This window comes from Diospyros lotus, chromosome 1 (assembly GCF_014633365.1).
Source record: "Diospyros lotus cultivar Yz01 chromosome 1, ASM1463336v1, whole genome shotgun sequence".
Taxonomy (NCBI): Eukaryota; Viridiplantae; Streptophyta; class Magnoliopsida; order Ericales; family Ebenaceae; genus Diospyros; species Diospyros lotus.
The window spans coordinates 45,730,581-45,752,895 of NC_068338.1; the positions used below are offsets into that span (position 1 = coordinate 45,730,581).

Here is a 22,315-nt window from a genome sequence, read left to right on the forward strand (position 1 = left end):
CGATTTGCGCAAATTAGCCACGCGTCTGCAACTGAAGCTTACCTCTGCAAACTTGGAAGATTTTGCACGCCAAGTTGAGTAATGCCCAAGCTACATTTTGCTATAAATAGGGAGCTTGGAGAAGAGAATGGCAGGGAAATGGGAGAAGAGAAATGGAAGCATGGGAGAAGCTGGCCAAGAGATGCGAGAGAGAGGGAGTTCGAGTTTGGGCTGGGAAAGCCGAGGAAAGCAAGAGAGAGGGAGAGAGAGAGAGAGAGAGAGATGGAAGCAAAGTGGCCGTGGCCATGGCTGCCGCTGGTAGTAAGCCGCGGCCAGCAGCAGTGGGTGGCACTGATGGGTGTGCGAGGAGGCTGGTGCGGCCGTGTCGATGGCCAAAGGAGTCGGCCACATAGCTGCAGTGGCCACGGCCGCGAGCTTCAACAGCCATGGATGCCGCGAGCAGCGGCTAAGCAGCGCGCGAGCAAGTAGCAACGGCCTGAGACGGAAGCAGCCGGAAGCATGGCAAATGGCGGAAGCATTGGCCGCAGCAGTGGCGACGGAAGTGGGTGGCGAGCGACGACCATGCGCAGCCCCTGTTCGCGAGTTGCAGGCAGCGCTGGTAGGAGGAAGAAGAAGAAGAAGAAGAAGAAGAAAAGAAAAGAAGAGAAGAAAGAAAAAAAGAAAAGGAAGAAGAAAAAATGGAAAGAAGCTGGGCAGGTGGTGCGCGGGTGCAGTGAAGAAGAAGCAGAGAAGATGATGAATAGTGGAAGGAAAAAGAAAAAAAGAAAGAAAAGAAAAAGAAAAGAAAAGAAAAGAAAATAAGAAAATGATGAAAAAAATCCTAGAAAAATCTTGAAAAATAGAAAATTATATTTTGGTAATATCCTGGAGATTTTGGTGAGAAAAAATTGTCTGGGCACCCGTTTCGAGGATGTGTCACGCATACCAAGGAAGTCGAAGAAGCTAAGTTAAGGTAAGTAAAATTTCTTAGAAAATTTCAGAAATTCAAGAATATTATTTTATGAATTTTCGTAGAAGAATATTTGAGAAAATATTTTAGAAATATTTAGTTTGGATTTATTGAGGAAAATTAGGAAGAAATAGAAAGAAAATTAAAGAAAATGCCAGAAATTATGGAAAAATAGGTTTTAATATTTATTTAAATAATTATGGTGATTAGGATACTTTGAGGTTGAAGTTGAAGAGATTCGTGCAAATTTTGAGGTTGGCATGCAAATCGAGGTAAGGCACGAATATCGAGGTAACCCGATAAGCTTGAGAAGGTAAGTGATACTCCCCAATTAAAGTTAGTTTGGTTTATGTTCCTCGAAAATGTTTTCATCATATTGGCATACTCTGATATGTATCCATCACGTAGACTACATACATGACATCACTATGAAATGCATAAATACACGTTGATATCATTGATCACTCGCATTGAGGCCGTAGGGAGTACGAACTAGCACCGCTGCTTTACCAAGGGTGCACCCATACACCCCGGCTTCGAAAGAGGTGGCCGCAAAAATGGTAGGCAGCATGAGGGGTGCAGTTGACACCTACGATGAAAGACATTGCATACACACATGACATAACATTATGTACCCTTACTTAGATGATTCATCATCTAACTTGGGCTTTGCCCCTGGAATATTCAAACGTTCTAGGTGGAAATTGCAGCAGATACAAGGATAAATTAGGCATGAAATGGCACTTAGCAGAGTGTAGGAAGAAGGAAATGTATGTTACGTAGACTCTATATTTAAGTTTTGCTACTTTAGATTCTGAACGTTTTGAGGAATGTTGAAGATGTAAGAATTTATTTATGATTAATGTTAAGATATCAGGTTTCAATCTTTGCTTCCGCATTTGATGATTCTCTTTCGAGATTAATGATTGGGAATTCTGGGACGGATTCGAGGAACGATGTGGTTTAGCTTTAATGTTTGAAAGAAAAAAAAATTATTGTCCCGGAATTGTCCCAATTTATAACACGCCCGGGAAAGCGGGGCGTTACAGGCCACATCGTGAGGGACAATGTGCCCTTATTATTTCCATAAAATCGAGAGTAAAGGCTCCACACCATCTGGGGACTAGTTTACCACAGATAAGGACAGGTAGACATCATATCCGGATATTCTGCTTCGTGATTTTCTTTGTGAGCTGATCTAATCGGCCAGCAAGCTAGAGGCATCACTAGGAGCTCGCTTGCTATCGCGATCTAAGCTCATGCTTTAGCATTGTGCGACCTCGCTGAGATGTTCTTCGGCTTTAGGCCCATTGGGCTTCGTGTGGCTGTGGCTCAATCATTGGACTATTCTCAGCCCAAAGCAGTCCAGACAATAGCGTAAGGCGGTTCGAAAAATGCCCGTAACACTAGCCCCCAGCTCGCGGTGCAATCTTCAGAGCGCGAGCTGATGTACGCAGTCCGGATTGGGCTATGCAACCTGTCAATCCACCTTCTAGACTTCTGCCCAATCATTTCAAATTGTGTTGTTTCACGCCGCACTTCTTGTCTGAGGTGCCTTTAATGCGCATGTTCCCCATAACCGCTTAATCATTATGTCCGTGGGCCCCATGCTCCCGTGCGTCACCATTGGATCTAAGGCAGTTCGTCGGTTTCTTCATTCAACGGTGGAATACTTCAAACTATAAAAGCATGAGGAAATTCTTTTCTCCCCTTTACCGTGTCATTTTAAAAACATTCCTTGCTTCTGTAACCTTTTTCTTCCTCCCGATTCTAAGACTTTATTGCTGACTATTTCGAAGCTTCTCCGCCCTTCACAGTCACTTTCTTACTGGCTCTTCTCCTCGGCTTTTGCAGCAATCGATCAAGAACAATATGTTTCTCGTAGTTCTTTAGTTTACTTTATTTCTGCTCCCATTCTTTTTGTCGATTATGTTTCCATGCCTCACCTCCTGGTGATGGCTGTGTATCTTGTAGGCTAGCTTTCATCTATTTTAGGAGGCTTAATAGGCTTATAGACTTAGTCCCTTTTGTTTTGAGTCATACCCTGTTGTGAAGCGCACGATCTGATTGGTAGGAAGTATCCTTAGGAACTTCAATTTGTGAGGACCAGTCTGTTCTTAGTGACCCTACTATTCCTTTTCTTTTTGTCTTCCCATCATATATGTCCACATCAAGTCAGAAGCACCGCAACCACAAGGGTAGAAGACAATGACACCTCTAGCTCTTTAGAGCATAGCGGAGAGATGTTGGCACGAACTGTACACAACATGATCTCGTTTGACTCTGAGGTCGCTGAGAGAGTTCCTTAGCGTACCAACCCTGTAGTCGCCTAACGAGCTGCCAAGGAACGTGCAACTCGCAAGGTCTTCAAACGCTACCCCTCGAAGCTAACAATCAGCGAGTTGAAGTCGTGTGCTGCGGAGTACCGCCTTCCCTGCGGCACACACGTAATGGTATCTTCTCCTGGTGACCACACAACCTTTCCTCTAGCAGGGTTCGTGGCTGTCAACCCCCAACACCTAGAGTTTGGGCTTAGATTTCCACTCCAGCCCTATCTCATAACCATTCTAAATGACTTGAAGCTCACCCCCTTCCAACTGACTCCCAACTCTTACGCCCAGTTAACCTCCATGGCCATACTCTTCAAAAAGAACAAACTTCCTCTTCCCACCCCCAAAATCCTTAGATACCTTTATTCTTTCAAAGGTACCAATGATAGGTTGTATTATATGGAAGCTCGTTCTTCTAACTATAAGAAGCTCTTGCCTCAAGGGAAGGCTAAGGGCAAGTACAATGTAGGGAACTACAAGTCTACAAGTCCTAGTGGTTCTACATTTCCTGCTCTTCACTCCACGATTTTAATAATTTCAGCTTTGTCCTTGTACCAAGTAAGTAGTCCTTCAACTCGCGCTTGTTACAATGATTTATTTGATATTGCTCCTTATTTACAAATTTCTTCTTGATTTTACAGACGTCGCTAGTGGGAAGCCTGAGCTGACTATCTCCGAGGCACAAGGACTTCAAAAAGCTTCAGAGGCAAAAACAAACAAGGACGACTGCGAGCTCTCTGATTGTTTACTCTGTGACTTCCAACTCGCTCCCCCTCTTAAGCTCAAAGACATCAGGAGGGAGGACATAGGAGTTCGGGGCTAAAAGGAGATAGGGTCGGCCCTTGATGTGGTCGACTTCAGCGGGAGTCCGATCAAGGAAAGTAGAGCTCATTGAGAAGTCACGGTCGGGGCCTTACTAACGTCATCAGAGGTAATAAAGCTTCATCTCGAAAGACCCAACACTTCCACGATCTCGAGCTTGCCTAAGGTCGTTCCCGCATCTTCTTCTCCTGCCAAAATCCAAAGGACGGAGCCTCGCGTCGAGGTGTCTAGCGAGAGTCACGACCTTGTTGCTCTGCATGGTCCCGAACCTGCAGCAACTGTCGCGACTTTGTCAGACCTCACTACTACTAGCACTTCTTCACAGCGCGAGGCTGTCGCAGCTGCAGCTAATCGTGGTAAGTCTGTGGTTCGCGAGGAGGCCCTTGCAACTGGGAGCAAAAGAAAAACACCTTCCACCTCACAGGCCATTCAGAAGGCTCAGGCAGACAAAGGAATAAGGCAACCGCTTCTGTCGAGCCAAGTGCATCCGAGGTCGCAGTCGGTGGGACATACTTCAGCCCCTTTCTTGATAGTTTGAACGGGGTCCTTGGTAACTCTACCAAGGCTCTGGACAAGAAGGAAGTGTCAGGTGACGTACTTTCTAACTACATTGCTCGTCATAGCCTTTTGGTAAGGTTCTTCACTCGATTTCGTATTTCTTGTTTTATCTCCTTCTCATGTACTGACCTTCTAAATTTCGCAGGCTTCCCTGGGTGTCTTCTAGCAAAAAGAAAAGAAAGCCTGAGCCACCAAGGAAAAAGAGCAGCTCGAGGTCATCATCGAGGTGCTCAGGAAGGATAAGAAGAAGCTGGAGGAGAGTCTGGCCTTTTTGACCACCAAAGTCACAGAGAGCCCGGAGCAAGGTTGAGGGTTTGGAAGACCAAGTAAGGGAGGCATAAAAAACTAAGCGGGAGGCCGAGGAAGAATTGGCCAGGGAGAAGAGAATGTACGATTCGACCTTTTCGGAGATAACTTCGAAGCTTAAAAAAGCTGAGGCAGAGCTAGTTGCAATACGAGGCGACCTGGAACAGGCCTGGCAGCGAGTTAACGCTGCATCTGGGGAGGCTGAAGTGGCAAAATAGGAGGTCAAGCAAATGAAGGTCGATGTCAAAGCTCTGGTCATAAGGGAACACGAGGAGGTTGAGTTCGATATCTCCAATGCGTTCATCTTCACTTTGTGGAAAGCGCATCCACAACTCGATTTTTCTTGCTTCGGCCAAGAAGCCATAGAAGCGGTGAAGAAATATGCTGCTGATGCCGTGAATAAAGAGGTCATCGAAACCTTGCCCGCGCCTGATCAAACTGGGGTCGTTCCTCCTGTTGAAGATGCCGGCAACTCAGCTCCCCAGGATGCACCTGCTTCAAGCTCGCATTCCCTAGGCCATTAAGACTTTTTCATTTTCTTACTTGTTCTTGCACTTTGATTTTGAAAACGATACATCTTTCTGTCTCAATGAATTTTTGTTTCTTTATCATTCGCTGCAAGCTGAAAGTCGATCACAAAGATTACGCATGAGTTTAAATTTAGATAACTCGAGGGCACCTTTAGCTTGCAACTGATAAATTTCAAAACTAAGTAACTTCGGATAATATGTTAAGTAAGATTTTGTTAGCTCGAGTCGTATGCCCAGTAAGTCATGAACTTTTAAGTAAACGGGATTGATCGGTGCTGTTGAACAACGATAGATTAGATGAAATATAGATTCGGATTTGCAATAAGGGTGCAACCCAAAGTCGTCTCCCAATGAACCTCAAACGGATCTGTCAAAATAAGACTAAACGAGGGGGGTTGTGATGAAAACTGAAATATAAACGTTCAAGAATGAAACAACGATGAAGTAAAACGTAACCCGCTACAAACCCTACCTCCTTACCACGGTAATGCTCGTCTCATTTATGAAAACAATCTATTTTGGTTTGATTTTCTTTTGATTTGAAAAACTCTTCTACAACCGTAAAAGATTAAATCCAATCGAGCAATCGCTCATACAAATATACCGTTTCTTTCTAATCAAAGCCTTAACCAAGTACGTCAATTAAAACTATCCAAAGATCATGCATGCATTCACACAATCGCATAAAAGAAACATACATAAACTTAGAGAAGGAAAGAAACAGAATCATCAATTAAAACATGAAAATCGAGTTCCAAACCGGATTCAACAATATGACCGAGACTCAAATCGGGCAAGGGGTACGAGAATGTAGCGAATCACAAACGAATTAGCCTTCCATCTTCTTGGTTGAAATCGTGAGAATTTTTCCAAAATCGGCCACTTAATGTGCTTAAATAAAGCTTAGGGAGGAAACCCTAGGTTACCGCAACTTCACAGCCAATTTCGAATAGGATAAAGTGCGTTATGGGCTTCGGCCCCTTCATCAAAATTGTATATCAGGAAGAGTAGATGAATTTGGGATTTTAAATCACTTGATTTGGATATCGGACGCCCAAGTTATGGCCTTTTAAAGATTCAGCATCTGTGCAGCTTTCCTAATTTGACCCAACTTTCTGGTCCCGACTTTGAAGCGATGTTTGGAGGCCCAAACGAAATTTGATTTGGACAAACCATACCATTCCAGAAATACCAAGAAGTCCTCTACAATATCTCTGAAGACATCATTCACGTTCTGGGATTGTAACTTAGCCAAAAACTTGAAAGAAGCATAGAAGGTCAAATCTGTCAGCACACTTTTGCTTCTTTGTCTCCAATCTCCTTGTTTCCCTTCTTGCCATCAAAATTCCTCATGACCCAGGAAGCCCTAATCTGTTCAAAATAAGAAAAAAATAATGTGAAGCCCAATTCCTATAAGATCAAATCTAAGCTAATATACGGTAGCTCGATAACTGTTAAATTAAATAGCATTTCGCCGTCAAGTTATATGTCCCAGTAGATCGTAATTCGATCGCGGCTAACATATCATGACTTTTAAGGGCTTAGCAAGGTCAAAATGAACACCCAGGTAGGTCGCAGTCCATGACTTCTGTCAAGATAAGAGGACCCCAGCCTTCCTCTTCTTCCTTTTTTCCTCCTTCTTTTTTCTTCTCCCGATTTTCCTCTCTGTTTCGTGAGAAATCCGTCTCTTTCTCCCTTTATATATATATAACACAAGCTTTAGAAGAGTGTAGAAACCCCTTGCTTCTAGAAGCTCTCCACCACCTTAATTGGTCGATTTTTTTCGACACAAACGGTCAACAAATTCACTTAATTGGTCAACAGTTCCAACAAAAAATCGACAAATCCCCAGGCATCTATCGATCGATTGTGCCATTAGCCTTCATCGGTCGATAGCTGTTTCCTCTGTCGACTGCTACTACCTTTTTGTGTCCTACACACCTCACAACACCAACTACACCCCTTCAATCAATGTAAGAGTCCCAACCCCGATTACAGGGTCGTTACATTTTTTTAATTTTTTACTTATAAAGAACATGTAATATTCCAAAATTTGAAAATAATTATTCAAATTGGTGTTGAGGACATTATTGAATATTTGGGAATTTAAGAGAATGTATTTATTTATGTGGTTTGAGGAAAATAAGGAATTAAAGTTAATTAATTAAATTATTTGGTTGATAATTATTAATTAATGAATTTGTGGTAATTATTGAATATGTGTGGGTTAAAAAGGAAATATTAATTTATTTGGGTACTTGGAGATTTAAGAAAAATATTTATTTATGTTATTTTGAGAAAATAATTAATTTAACTGGGAGTATTTATGAAATAGGAGAATAAATTAAATTGGTGGATTTTTGAAAGTTTTGGGGTGTAAGTGTAATAAGTGGAAGTTAAGAATAGGGGTGCATGTGTAACTTCTGGAAGTGTTGGGTGCTGCTGCAATTTCGGAGAAAGGGCTGTGGTTCACTTTAAAATTAATGTGGTGCGCATTAAGGTTGAAGATGTAGGTTAGCCGAGTGGCGCGAGGGAGGCGGGCAGGTCGCGAGTTCGAGGCTTGGCGTGCGCGCGGGCTTGGAGGAATTTTGGCTTATTTTCAGCCAAAACCTTACCCAAAACGGCGTCGTTTTGGGCAAGGCGGTGGGTGTGCCAGCGCTGCCACGCAGCAGGCGCTGGTGGCCTCTCTCTTTTGGCTTTTTAAAGCCTGATTTTAGCAGTATTCGGCCAAGGAATTTGGCAGGGAGCAGAGAAAGAAAAACAGAGAAGAAGAAGGCGCATGAAGAGGGAATTTTGGGAGAAATTAAGCGTTTAATCAATGTTTAATTGGATTTTAATTAGCCAGGTGAGTAAATAAATATGTATTAAACATTCTCTACGGTTGAAATTTCATTTTGGGCCTAATTTTATTAATTTTGGGAGTTTAATCTATTTACAACGTGTATTAATTTGGTGGTGTTTAAGCGTGGAAACGTCGTAAACGGCTAGATACAAGCAAGCTCCTTCTACCCTTCGCAATCTCTTTCCATTTTATGATCCCATCGTCTTCCCTTAACTCGTTTCGGTATCGCGTATTAATTATATATATAAATTAGGGATGTTATTGGCATTATTTAATTTAAAATAAATATAAGATTTATTGAGATTTTATTTGTGATGCGCCTACGTGGGATTTTAGGAGGTTAAATTATTTATATTACACGGTTAGATTTAATTAATGCGAGTCAGGGTTTTATTAATCGCTATTAACGTTTTACTTAGCAGCGGGAGGGCAAGAAAAAGAGGAAACGGCCGTGTGAAGGCAAGCTCTTAACCCTCTCCTCGTGATCTTTAATTCCTGTGAAAGACCCCGGGATTTCTCGTATTTTATCACCTCCCTTACTTTAATTCGGCATCTAGCCTTATTTGTTGAATTATTATTCATTTGTTTAATTTAAATTAAATCCGAGACTTCTAAAATTTTATTCATTGTGAGCCTATGGGGGTTTGTACCACCCCCACTCCTTTTGGGAATGATGCTGAACCAGGCTGGGAACTAGGTTTGTAGACGTACGGGTTTATTTACGATTTTATCGGGTTTATTTAAGGATTTTCTCGGATTTATTTATGGTTTGGTTAGAGCTATCGAGCAGTAGGGCAGGGGTCGGTTGTTGGTGACGTTGGGGTAAACTATTGTACGGCCCTGAAGTGGACCGTCGGGTGGACACTCCTAGTCACTAGCCGTTGACTGGTGCCGGGCACTGCTGACTAGCTCTACCAGTATTTGATTCACTGCACGTCTAGATTCATTATATTGTTGTTCATGATTTGATATGCACATGGGTACGAGTTGCATGTTGGGATATTCATTTATTGAATATGCTTGGACACGGACATTCTAGCTTGGTTAGGTTGCATCCAGCACGGGCATATGCATCGCGTGTGGTTTACTATGTGGGCGAAGCATGGCCTGATGCCTGGATGTATGGGCGCTGGTGTATCACGTTGATGCTCACTACGCCATTGCATTATTATGTGCATTGCATGGTTACCGGTAGTTATTAGTTCTCGGTCGGGAGTACCGTTCCGAGGGAGCCTATGACTCGGCTGTCAGGAGTACCGACAGGGACGGGTGTTGGGAGTATCGACATGGACGGGTGACGGGAGTACTGACCCGGGACAGCGCGCACAAGTTTGCTGAAGGTATTTGTTACCGTCCAGGGTAGCGACAGGTTGGTATGGGACTTGGGTGCCAGGTGTCTTATGTGGGCCCTAAGGACCGGTATGTGCTTTTATTATGTTATGCTATTGTGTTATAGCATTTCATGGCTTGTGTGTACCTTGGGGTTTATTCTGGAGAGAGTTTTCTAGTTTTGTGCAGCCTTCAGCCTTTCTTCTCTTATGCTTGTTGAGTCTCTCGACTCACCTTGTTTTTCCATCATTCTAGGTAGTGGCAGCGTGGACCATGGCAAGGGAGTCAATGTCTAGCGGTAGAGTCGATATGGTGTACAGGCAGTCCCATCAATCCCTATCAACTCTGATGTCTGAATAGGGTTTACTCTATTATTTTGTACTGTGCCAGATCTTTCTTCGAGTCTCGTGGATGTCGGCACAGGAGTCTGTGTTTATGTAATTATTATGTGACCGCTGTGATAGCGGGGTACCTGTAATGCATGCATGTGTTTAGCTTTATTTCCGCTGTTCTTATTTTTGTGTATGCATGCCATGGTGGTTCTTCTCTGGTGTTCCATTCTTTTTCCCTTCCGTAGACGCTCCCGTTCGGATAGTTCAGGTGGTTGGAATATTCGGGCAAGGGTGCTTACAGAACAAATTAAACAAAATATTATAATACAACAATATCACGATTGTCTTCTAAATTAATTAAGTTGTAGAAACGAACTTTTGATATTATTATTATATTTTGGTAATAGAAACTTATTGTACAATTTTTCAATACAATTTTCAAAGATATGAATAATAACTTATTATATGAAAAAGATAATGTATTTGTTTTCTCACTTGTATATTGGTTTTATTAAATTGCAGGCTATTATTCTCAAGGCTTCAAAGCTGGTAAGTATTTGTTTGCGATCCCATATACTTTAAAAATTATGGGTAAATTGATTTAGGCCTGGTGTGGGCGATTTACACATACTTTATATAATTTTAAAAAAGGTAAATTTGCTTGTTCAACAGCTTCACTTTTTTGTCCAAACGTTTCATATAATTTATTTCTAATTAAAATAGTCTTTGTACTTTGTTTAGATCCAAAAATATTCTTTTTATCAAATTTGTGATATTAGATAACAAAGAATTATGCTTGTCATTATCAATATCGTATCTTTGTGTCACCTGATTTGATAGTGTGGTCATCGCTCTATTCCGGCCACTCTTAAATCTTCACCACCATAGCTATTTCAAATACAATCACATAGATAGATATATATATATATACATATATGTATAGGTTAGGATTTAAAATTTTGGAAGAAGATTAAGAATCAGATTTGAGGTAGCGTATTTTGAAAGTTCAGCAGCATGTCAAGCTGTGTCCCCTTGTCTCCAAAGCGAGCATTATATTTGAAACTTAGCTGCCAGTGCCTATAAGCCCGATCAGCCATGGGTCCGACTACCGAAGCCCATCTTCGATGGGTTCACCAAGAAGTGACTGGACCATCATTGATGGGTTCAAAGACCATTCCTTAGAAGTCTTTGAAGCACTAATGATACGCGTAGAAGTTTGAAAACTCTAACCATGTGTACTAATGATTAATCTAATAAAATGTAACCGGACAACATAACTTGATAAAGAGTGTCGTAAATACTGGTGGTATCTAATATAATCGTGTTTATAATATAGAGCATTGTAATTATAGGTGATACCATGACTATTATATAATATAGAGTACCATAATTAGAGGTTGTGGCACAATTATTTATGTTATAAAGATTATAGTCACTTTGACAACAGAATACAAAATGCACCAAAATTCAAAGACTACCTGCTATATTTGTATGTTTTTTTTATTTAAATATTTAATTTTTTTTATTATTTCAATTGCATCCATATAATTTCAGGTACCGTAAAATTTGTTGTTATTTTAATTACACTCATAAATTATGAAATTTTATATTAGTTGAATATCTCAATAAATTTGTTGAGATCAATGAATTTAGGGATATAATTGAAATAACAAAAAATTTAAGAATATAATTGATTCGAAATTATAAGTTCAAGAGTGTAATTAAAATAATAAAAAGTTAAAATATTTAAATAAAAAAATATATAAGCATAGAGGTTAAAATATATATTTTAACCAATTAATCTTAGTGTACAAGTATAGCAGGTAGTGATGTAATACTATAAAAAAAATGATGTGATGTAATACTATACATTAGCGAAATGCTACACAAACAAATAACTCTCACAAATTCACACAACACATACATTAGCACAGTTAATACTTAAAACTGTGCCACGTGCCAAGAGAGTTGGTGAGCGTGAAGTGGTGCGAAATAAAGAAAATATCTTATTATATTCATATAACGACAAGAGAGTGTTGGGTGTCCTAACTCATCTTTCAATTTTCAATTGCAGATGCTAATTTCCTCGGTTTCCGAATCTGTAAGTATTATTTTCGTTAACTTATTTATGAAATGCTACTATTAATAAAAGGATGAAAAAGAGTAAACTTTGCATGCTGTTGACATGGTCGTATATATTCAAACCCATTATTATCTTCATAAGTATAATTAATTCTATTTGTAGTATTTTATTGGAAATATTTGAAATACTCTTTCATTTCATTATCGCATTGTGAGATAAATAATACATAATGCCTTTCATTTACTTTCTTATTTGTTTATTTTAAATTGCAGCTGTCGGACTCCCAATCCCAGCCAACGATAACAGTGAGTATTTGTTTTCATTCAATATATAAAATATTCCAATGATATGATAACATTTTTTTATCATCTTTTATAAATAATTCACTCGTAAAAGCAAATATGGGGAAGAGTAATATATTTAGTTTGTTAATTTATGTTTTTTGTTTTAAATTGTAGGACTCTATCCCGGAATCATTGGCTTAAGTAAGTATTTTATTTTTTTTCTCAGTCAGTAAATATCTGTTTCCATTTGCATATCTATTATGAATTTTAAGCTAATAAAATATAAAAAAATAATAAGATAAATTATTAAATATTCTTAAAAGGTGATCAGATTATATTAATTTTTTAATCAAACCTTAAAATTATTAATTTTACGTATAAATTTTAAATTATATATTAATTATAATGTACCTTGATAAATAATAAAAGAAAATAGAGTCCCCTTAAAATTGAACTTAAAACTCTGGATGAAAGAAAATAGAGTCTCGTAATTTTTTGAAGAATTGAATTACAATTGCATCACAATTCATCTAACAATGCATGGAAAAACTCATTTTTTAAAAAAAATCATTATTGTTGTTTCAAAATATAAAAATGTAATTTTTTATTATATACTTGTAATATTTTTTGCTAGGTATCTAACCTTACAATATATTAATCGTGAGATTGAATAATTAACGACCTTGGTTGTATGATTAATAATTCATTTATTATGTTACAGGTATTCTTGGATGTATCTTACTCTCAATACCAATAGGTATGAAAAACATATATCACTCTTGTCTCTATATTCTATAATTATTAGCAATCAAACTAATATTTAAAAAAACAGTTTTCTATTGCATTGATACTGTACTTGGATGGTTAAAATTTAAATTATACAAAATGTTTGCGAACCACTATTCTAAATATGCAGGTAGGTATCCTTAGGATATGCATTTAAATTGATTTGATAGAAATCTAACAGTTTTATTTTAAATGGTGTCGACTAAAGATACATTAAATTTAGAGTCTACCATTCTAAAATTAATTAAAGCTAAATATGCTGAAAATAATCAAAAGTCAAAGGACACCAAAGTGAAACAAAATACCAACACCAAAATACCTTAAACCTTAAACAAAGACAAAAAACAAAATACCGACACCTTAAGCCTTAAACAAAGACAAAAAAAAAAAACTAACACCAAGAGTAAAAAAAAGGAAGCCATTCACTTTTTATATATCTCCCTGTCAATCATCACCGAGCAACATTAAGAATAAAGAGCAATGTCAACCATCATCGAGCAACATTAAGAATAAAGAACGAAGTTGGAAATAGAGCTCTATAAACCCAGCCTCTTGGAATTGCGATAAATAAAACTCAAAGCACGTTAAATAGAATATAAATTAGGATATATGTGTCAATCGCTTAAATTAAATAGAACTTCGAACAGAAAAGAAAAAATAATGAAAGTAAATTATAAAGATATTAAAAATATAAATTTAAACATATTATGTAGGGGTTGAATGGATAGCATTCCTTAGCAAGCTATTTGCATTTCTTTATGAGAATTGTCATTTTATATATAGTTTATATATATACATATATCATATTATAATGAGTAAAATTCTCATATCATCCTTGAGATTTGACTAAGTATATAATATATTTTTGTATTTTTGGAATTAACACATATGTCTTGAGGATAACATATTAAGTAAATTGACTATTTTACCCTTATATATAAATTATTACATCTTTCCCTTGTCCAAACCTAACCCCAGATTGATGTAGGCTTGTTTTTTTGAACTCATCAATCTTGGTTCAACCTATATTCTCTCTCTTAAGTGGTCAATGAATCTCGTCAGTGATGGATGATTACCAGTATTGTGCATTTTTTTTTATTTTCCTATGATTTTAGAAGAGAGTAAAGAAATAAGAGCATATTTGGGAGATTTTTATAAAATTGATCCCTGTTAATAAATGGTACAGTGGTATTTGTTGCATAGTAATTAACCTAAAAAATCGTTGGTGCTATTTTTGAAAACACAAAAATTGCAAGTACAATTTACCTTTTCATAATATGAAGTTTAAGAATAATAATGAATCACATATTTAATCATTTACATATTTTAATTTATATATTTACATTAATTTTAAATAAATAATTGAAACCCATTAAAAGACACATTGTCATCTCCATTTATGTTTCGCACACCATGTTCCTATCATGCTTTTTAGACATAAACAAAAAACAAATTAATAAGGTGTTGTATCTCTTGCAATTAAAGCATCTTTGTTTCCCTCTTGAAATGTAAACAATTTTTTCATTAAATCTATTAAAAATTCATAGGAACTTTAAAACATTCATTATTTTTTACAAATACAACCAATTAATATGAAATTTTTCTAGTTAATTTGGTTTTTAATTTTGAAATTTGTTAACAGGATATTTCCTAGTTGCAAGAGCTTTAATTGGGCTACCGCTCTATTTGGCATTTTTGGTGTACAAATTCTGGAAAAGGCATGCATGGATAAACAACGATATTGAAAATTTCCTTCTAAGTCAAGACAATCTCGTGCCCATTAGCTACTCTTACTCTAAGATTAGTAAAATGACTAGCAGCTTCAACCACAAGGTGGGCGAAGGAGGCTTTGGCCTTGTGTATAAAGGAGAGCTTAAAAGTGGTAGAATTGTGGCTGTAAAAGTGTTGAAGATGTCCACAGCTACTGCTCGAGAATTCATCAATGAAGTTGCCACCGTTGGTAGGATTTATCATCTCAACGTGGTTCGTCTTGTTGGATTTCATGCTGGGAGATCTAAACGCGCTCTTATATATGATTTCATGCCTAATGGTTCACTTGAAAAGTACATATTTTCTGAGCAAGGAGCTTTCTCCTTGACTTACAAGCAAATGTTTGACATTTCACTTGGCGTGGCTCGCGGGATTGAATACTTGCATGATGGTTGTGACATGAAGATCTTACATTTTGATATCAAACCTCACAACATTCTTCTTGATGAGAACTTTATTCCTAAAATTTCAGATTTTGGGTTGGCAAAATTGTACCCAACAGATGATAGCATTGTCTCTTTGACCGCAGCTAGAGGGACATTTGGCTACATGGCTCCAGAGTTGTTGTACAACAACATTGGAGGAGTTTCACACAAAGCCGATATTTATAGTTTTGGGATATTGTTGATGGAAATGACAAGTAAGAGACGGAACCTAAATGCCTATGCAGATCACACAAGCCAAATTTACTTCCCTTCATGGGTTTATGTCCAGCTCAACAAAGGGAAAGGGATAGAAATGGAAGATGCCAACGAAGAGGAAAAGGTGCTAGTGAACAAGATGATGTTGGTAGCTTTGTGGTGCATTCAAATGAAGCCCATTGATCGTCCGTCGATGAGTAAGGTTGTGGAGATGCTTGAAGGGTGTGTTGAACTCATACCTATGCCTCCCAAGCCCTCACTTTGCCCACAAGAAATGTCAAATTAATATCACGAAATCAACACAACACTTAAAAGGTAAGCACTTGTTATTGAATAAATAGTTAATGGTCATCACTATAAACATTTGAATTCATGTATGCCAATGCCCGCCATCTTCCAAGGCATGGGTGAGCTTAGAGACTTGGTTTCTTGGAGCACGCCATCTTCCAAGTATAAACATTTGTAAGTTATAATTTTTTTTCTTACTAAAATTAGAGCAAATTATAGTACCATCCATGTACCAAATAAATTAATCATAATAAAACTATATTTTTCTACCACCCAAATCCTTATTGTCGGAAGCCTACTCATAAAAAGGTTACTTGATGATATCCACACAATTAATTTCATGCATGGCAGAATATATGGACTTGTCTTCTATGAATAATTGTTTAGATTAAGCAATTTATTTGTTTCTTCTTCTTTGCAAAAAACACAACTAATTTCAAAGATTCTCTATTGCAAACTAGATTAGTTTCCAAACCAAAGAGCACAATTACACATTCTCATTATTGTTTCTTCATGTCAATTAGTTTCATAAACAATTTTTGAAAGGTAAATTTTTTTGTATTTTATTGAATAGCTCTTTAAATTTCTTTAAAAAACTTACAACACCTGTCTGTTACTAATAGTATTAAATTAACTTAGTACGCACTCTCTAGATTTTGGCATTTTAGCTTGAATAGCCATTGAACTTTATTTTTTTACCAAATTGATTCTTAAATTTTTTTCAAAATTTCCAATACATCCTTTCACAAAAAAGGATGTTAATCAAACTAATTAAATTATGTTAAAATTATTCTTTATTTTTATTTAATTTAGTTTAATTAAGGTTGTTTCTTTTGATTGAAGTATCTTGGTTATTTTTGAAAAAGTTCAAAGACCAATTTGACAAAAAAATAATAATAATAATTAGACTTCCAATCAAAGTTTCAAAAGTTCAGGAAATATTTAGGGCAGAAATCTAAAGATTAAGAATATTCAATCAATTTATTTAATCTCGTTAATAATATAGATGTTTCAAAACTAATTTGAGAAAATTTAGAGATCTACTTGATAAAAATGTTTACATCAAATACTCAAAAATTAAGAGTTGTATTATAAGTCTTGTTCAACCAATTTGCTCATATTAATTAAGTTTTGATGATTAACAAAAATTGTTAGAACGGGAGATGCTATGGCACACACCAAGAGGGGGGGTGAATTGGTTATTTTAAAAACTTAATTGATAGAACTTGAAAAACTTTTAATACAGGTTGAAGTTTTAAAGATTTAAAACGTGAAGCATATAAAATGACAAATGTGAATCAAGTGAGGAATGCTTGGAAAGATAAAGATGATTTAAAGAACACAAGCATACAAGAACACCAAGATTTATAGTGGTTCGGCTTAACCCAAGTCTAATCCACTACCTTAGCTCCTCACTAAGGATTTTTCAAACCATCCACTAAAACCCCCTACTTAAACCAAGTAGGTCCTCTAGTCCGAGACTAGAAATTACAAAACCTCCCACTCAAATGGGCCCTCTAGCTATCCAAGCTAGGAAAATAAGAAATATATAGTTGGAGAGAATCTAAGAGATGAATCTCTTAGTTACAATGTCTCTCAAAAATAATACAAGGCTTAAATGAATGTAAACAAATTAAGATCACAGCCTTGAAGAGAGAAAATTGAAGCACAGTGAATGTAAATAGAAACGAGTGTAAAATGTAATCTCAATTCAATTCGTTCCCGTCCATTAGCCTTCTCTTGATCATCTATGACATGTATATATAAGTGTCCCACGAAGTTGAAGAGAAATATAGCCGTTTGGAGCCGTTGGGATTTGAAAAAAATAGCCGTTGGAACTTTCTGCAAAAAGAAATAGTCGACAGAAGAAATATATAGTTGACTATTTTTACAACTAAAGCAAGAAATAGTCGACAGACAAAACGAATAGTCGACTATTTTATAACACAAAATTTCAATAGTCGACAGACACATTCCAATAGTCGACAGATGCTGAGATATGAAGAAATTTTTGAAACTTATGAACAAAAATAGTCGACAGATCAAAAGGCATAGTCGACTATTTTTACTCGATAGTCGACAGATGCTAAAATAGTCGACAGATGCTTAAATAGTCGACAGAACATAAAAAATAGTCGACTATTTTGAAGCATAGTCGACAGAATGATCCTGATAGTCGACTATTCTATAGAAAATCTTGAATTTTCAATACATCCTTATTCGATTCTTTTAAAACCTCATTTTGATTATCTTGAAAGCAAGTTGAGATTATCAAAAGTATATTTTGAAACAAATCACTCTCAACAAGCAAGTTTTTCAAATCACTCTCAACCATACTCAATATTTCTTCTATAAGTTTTCATATCTTGCTTCAAAGCTTATATACTAAAAATTCATTTTCTCATTCATATAATCCACATGATAGAAATTGATTTTTATATAGACATTCATCAAAACTATTTCATTACTAAGAGATATTAGATATCAAAATACTAGGAGATAGTTTTCTAAAATGAACACTTTCTAAAATGAACACACTTTCAAAAACATGTTCTAGTTGGTCTTTTGCCTTAGAATTATTTTGACCAACGATTTCAAGGAGATTATTTTTAAGACTAAAAACTTGACTTTGCAAATCTCTAACTAAAATAGAAAATCATAAATCTTTTTGGTTTTCATTTTAACAATGCACTTGAAATTTATTTTGTTGAAAACCACCACCTTGATTCATGACTTAGGGATTTAATAACATATGTTTTTCATCATCAAAACTAAGCACAAGGGTAGAACATCAAAAATATTTTATAATATAAATGTATTCTCTTTCTCATACAAAAAGTAAATTTATTTTGAATTAAAGAAAATTATTTTTAGATATATTTTCTCTTACTCATGTAAAAAGTAAATTTATTTTAAATTAAAAGAGATTGTTTTTAGACATTTTTTCTTATTTTAATCATTTATATCTCAAAAGCTTATTATTAAATTTTCAAATATTGATTTCTCATGCAAAAAGTAAATTTATTTTAAATTAAAGGTGAGACATATTTTCTTCTTGTTTTAGAAAGACTAAACATTTTTTGAATTTCAAACTTCATATTAACCCTTTTTTTAATGGCTAATATGTTTGGAAAATGTATATATATAGGGTAAATATGAAGACTCAAGTAGAACAAACTTGATAGAGCATTCAATCAAGAGTGAGAAGGTTTGAAGTATTGGAAGTGTGCTGATTGGTGGAATTCTCAACCGTTGGTGACTTGTTTGTAATTGTCTTTGATTGTAAATTTGTTACTTTTACTCGCTTGTTATGTGAGGGGATTATATTTGTTAATAGTATGCTAGCGGTTCTTGCTTAAGTAAGGGATTGTATGCTGGTTCTAGTTCCAATTAAAAGATAGTGTTGATTCTCTCTATTAGAAGCTCAAACTAAGTTTTGAGAGCCTCAAGCTAACTCTTGAGAGAGAGGATTAGCCTCTTTAGAGCCGAACCTTTATGCATTTGTAAGCACCCCTGCCCGGATATCCCCAAACACCCGAACTACCCGAGTGGGGGCACCTACGGAAGGGAAAGAATGAGACACAAGACAAAACTACCCTGGCATGCATACAAAAAAAATAAGAACAGCGGAAACGAAGCTAAACACATGCATGCACTACGGGTGCCCTGCTATCACAGCGGTCACATGATAAATAAATAAACATTGACTCATGTGCCAACATACACGAGACTCGAGAAACGACCTGGCACAGTAAAAATGATAGAGTAAACCCTACTCAACCATCAGAGTTGACAGGGATTGACGGGACTGCCTGTACACCACACCGACTCTGTCGCTAAAAGATGACTCCCTTGCCATGGCCCACGCTGCCATTACTTGGAATGATGGAAAAACAAGGTGAGTCAAAAGACTCAGCAAGTATAAGAAAAGAAAGGCTGAAGACTACACAAAACTAGAAATCTCTCCCCAGAATAAACCCACAGGCACACACAAGTCATGAGACGCTACAACACAATAGCATAGCATAATAAAAGCACATACTGGTCCTTAGGACCCACATAAGACACCTGGCACCCAAGTCCCATACCAACCTATCACTGCCCTGGATGGTAACAAATACCTCCAGCAAATCTGTGCGCCATCCCGGGTCGGTACTCCCGTCACCCGTCTATGTCGGTACTCCCGACACCCGTTTCCCTGTCGGTACTCCCGACAGCCGAGCCATAGGCTCCCTCGGAATGGTACTCCCGTCCGAGAACTAAATACTACCGGTAACCATGTAATGCACATAGCAATGCAATGGCGTAGTGAGCATCAACGTGATACACCGACGCCCATACATCCAGGCATCAGGCCATGCTCCGCCCACATAGTAAACCACACGCGATGTGTATGCTCGTGCTGGATGCAACCTAACCAAACTAGCATGTCCGTGTCCAAGCATACTCAATACATGAATATCCCAATATGCAACCCGTACCCATGTGCATATCAAATCATGGACAGCAATATAATAAATCTAAACGTGCAGTGAATCGCATACTAGTAGAGCTAGTCAGCGGTGCCCGGCACCGGTCAACGGCCACTGACTAGGAGTGTCCACCCGACGGTCCACTTTGATATGCAGTGAATCTCAGCGAGCATCCCGAAGGCGATTTTGATCGAGTCTTATAGGGTTATCGGCGCGAGGATGCAGGCAAGCAAACATGAGCGCGGGGGCGTGCATTAGGCACCCCCAGGGACTTCTCTCGGGGGTGTGCAATAACCCCGAGAAAGGTCTCTCAGGGGTATGAAAGTACCCCCGAGAGACATTTCTCGGGGGTAGAGGCTCTCATTTTCTTTGGGGCCACGCTATTGCGTGGCAATAGAAAGGGGGAAGCAGCCATGTGGCCATTGTGTGGCCGCTTCATGCAGCTTGGAGGCCCCTCTTCTGGGCTGCACGAAGCAACGAGGCATGGGGTCCCCCCTCTTAGCTGCATGAAGCAGCCAGGCCTCCCACGTGGTGGCCTGTCACATGGCATTTCTTTTTCTCGGACCTTTTTATTATTTTAGTGGGCATAACAATTATCAAAATAGTGTTTTATAATTAATGTGAATTGTTAAAAAATTAAAATTAAAAATAGTGTCTTATTTTCTAAATTCATGTTCAAAAATAGATTATAAAAAGACTAGAAATAATTATTAGTGGAATTACAATAATTCCACATAGATAATTAAAAATTACCAAAATATATTTTCATAATAGATAATAAAATATAAAATTAAATAAAATAATTTAAAAAATTGATGAAAGAAATTTATATTAGATAATAAAATATATATATATATGGAGAGAAATTTAAATTTTAAAAATTGGTGAAAGGAATAATGTTATTTAAATTTTAAAAATTATCAAATGACAATTTAAAAATGTATTAAATGACATTAATTATAAAAGTTAAATAAATAAGTTTTTTTAAAATCAATCTTATTGTAAAAATAAGATTTAATAAATTTAAATTTTAAAAATATATCAAATGACATTAATTATCCTACAAAAGACATATGGGTAATTTAGACTTATTTATAAAATGTCAGATAGATTTTTCTGTAAAAAGTCAGATAAGAAGTTATATGAGGATTTTTTCAAAAAAAATCAAATAAATTTGTAAAAAATGACAAATATTCAAAATGTTTTCGATATCTAATCTTTTCCATTCTAAATCTAGTGCTTCTCTACTTAATAAAATAGATTATATAATACTAAATATAAGAATTCATTTAAAAGAATTCTATATAAAATTATTTTATGAATACATGTCACAATTCAAATTCATTCTCATTTATTCCAAATACAGTGTAAAGATATTAAAAAAAACCAAGTAAATTAAAGTTCAAGAATAATCAATAGCATTTTGAGAATCGAATCAAATTGTAGATCAGACCAGTTGAATTGAGAACCGCCAAGAAATTGGTTTAATTTATGGTAAAAAATTATTTATTGAAAAAATGATTAATTTTTTTACGAGAATCATGTTTAAACTAATGAATCGATCCGAGTTTTTTTGAGTAGATCAAAATTTTTTAATTTTAATTTTATCTTTTATTTTATGTATTAAAAATATAATAATAATTTGAAACATTTAAAATGAGTTAATTTATATTATTAACTTTTTGCTTTTTATTCTTAATTTAAATATTTAATCATGTATTTTAGTCTACTCTCTTCATAAGTTTATATTAATATTATTATAAAATTATTTTAAGTGTAAAATAATTAATATTACTTATGCACTTCTAAATGTATTAATTATTATGTAATAAATTTTATTTTTAAAAATTTTATATTAAATATTTTTATTCTACTTTATTAAAAAAAAATCAATTGAACCTCATTGCTGCTATTAATTATTAAACAGTGAATTTCTCTCCGCTGACTTGTTTCTCGATCCAATTCTCCCAACACTCATATTCGGTATATTAGT

General features: G+C 36.3%; 2 protein-coding genes across 6 annotated transcripts in view; both read left to right on the forward strand.

Annotated features, from left to right (window-relative positions):
• LOC127787567 (rust resistance kinase Lr10-like) overlaps positions 1-16,122 on the forward strand; it is an 87,527-nt gene extending 71,405 nt beyond the window's left edge. The window contains exon 10 of the mRNA XM_052315634.1: positions 15,878-16,122. The gene's annotated coding sequence lies outside the window, so the exon portion shown is untranslated. The remainder of the gene's footprint in view (positions 1-15,877) is intronic.
• Positions 1-16,122, forward strand: part of LOC127787544 (rust resistance kinase Lr10-like) — a 36,557-nt gene extending 20,435 nt beyond the window's left edge. For 3 of the 5 annotated variants that reach the window (XM_052315603.1, XM_052315619.1, XM_052315624.1), the window contains 6 exons: positions 10,521-10,547; positions 12,073-12,099; positions 12,354-12,386; positions 12,540-12,566; positions 13,087-13,122; positions 14,794-16,122. In XM_052315603.1, coding sequence (XP_052171563.1) covers positions 10,521-10,547; positions 12,073-12,099; positions 12,354-12,386; positions 12,540-12,566; positions 13,087-13,122; positions 14,794-15,848 — 1,205 coding nt within the window. In that variant the 3' untranslated portion in view covers positions 15,849-16,122. The remainder of the gene's footprint in view (positions 1-10,520; positions 10,548-12,072; positions 12,100-12,353; positions 12,387-12,539; positions 12,567-13,086; positions 13,123-14,793) is intronic. The other 2 variants (XM_052315614.1, XM_052315608.1) reach the window with 2 other exon arrangements.
• Positions 16,123-22,315: the final 6,193 nt, after the last annotated feature.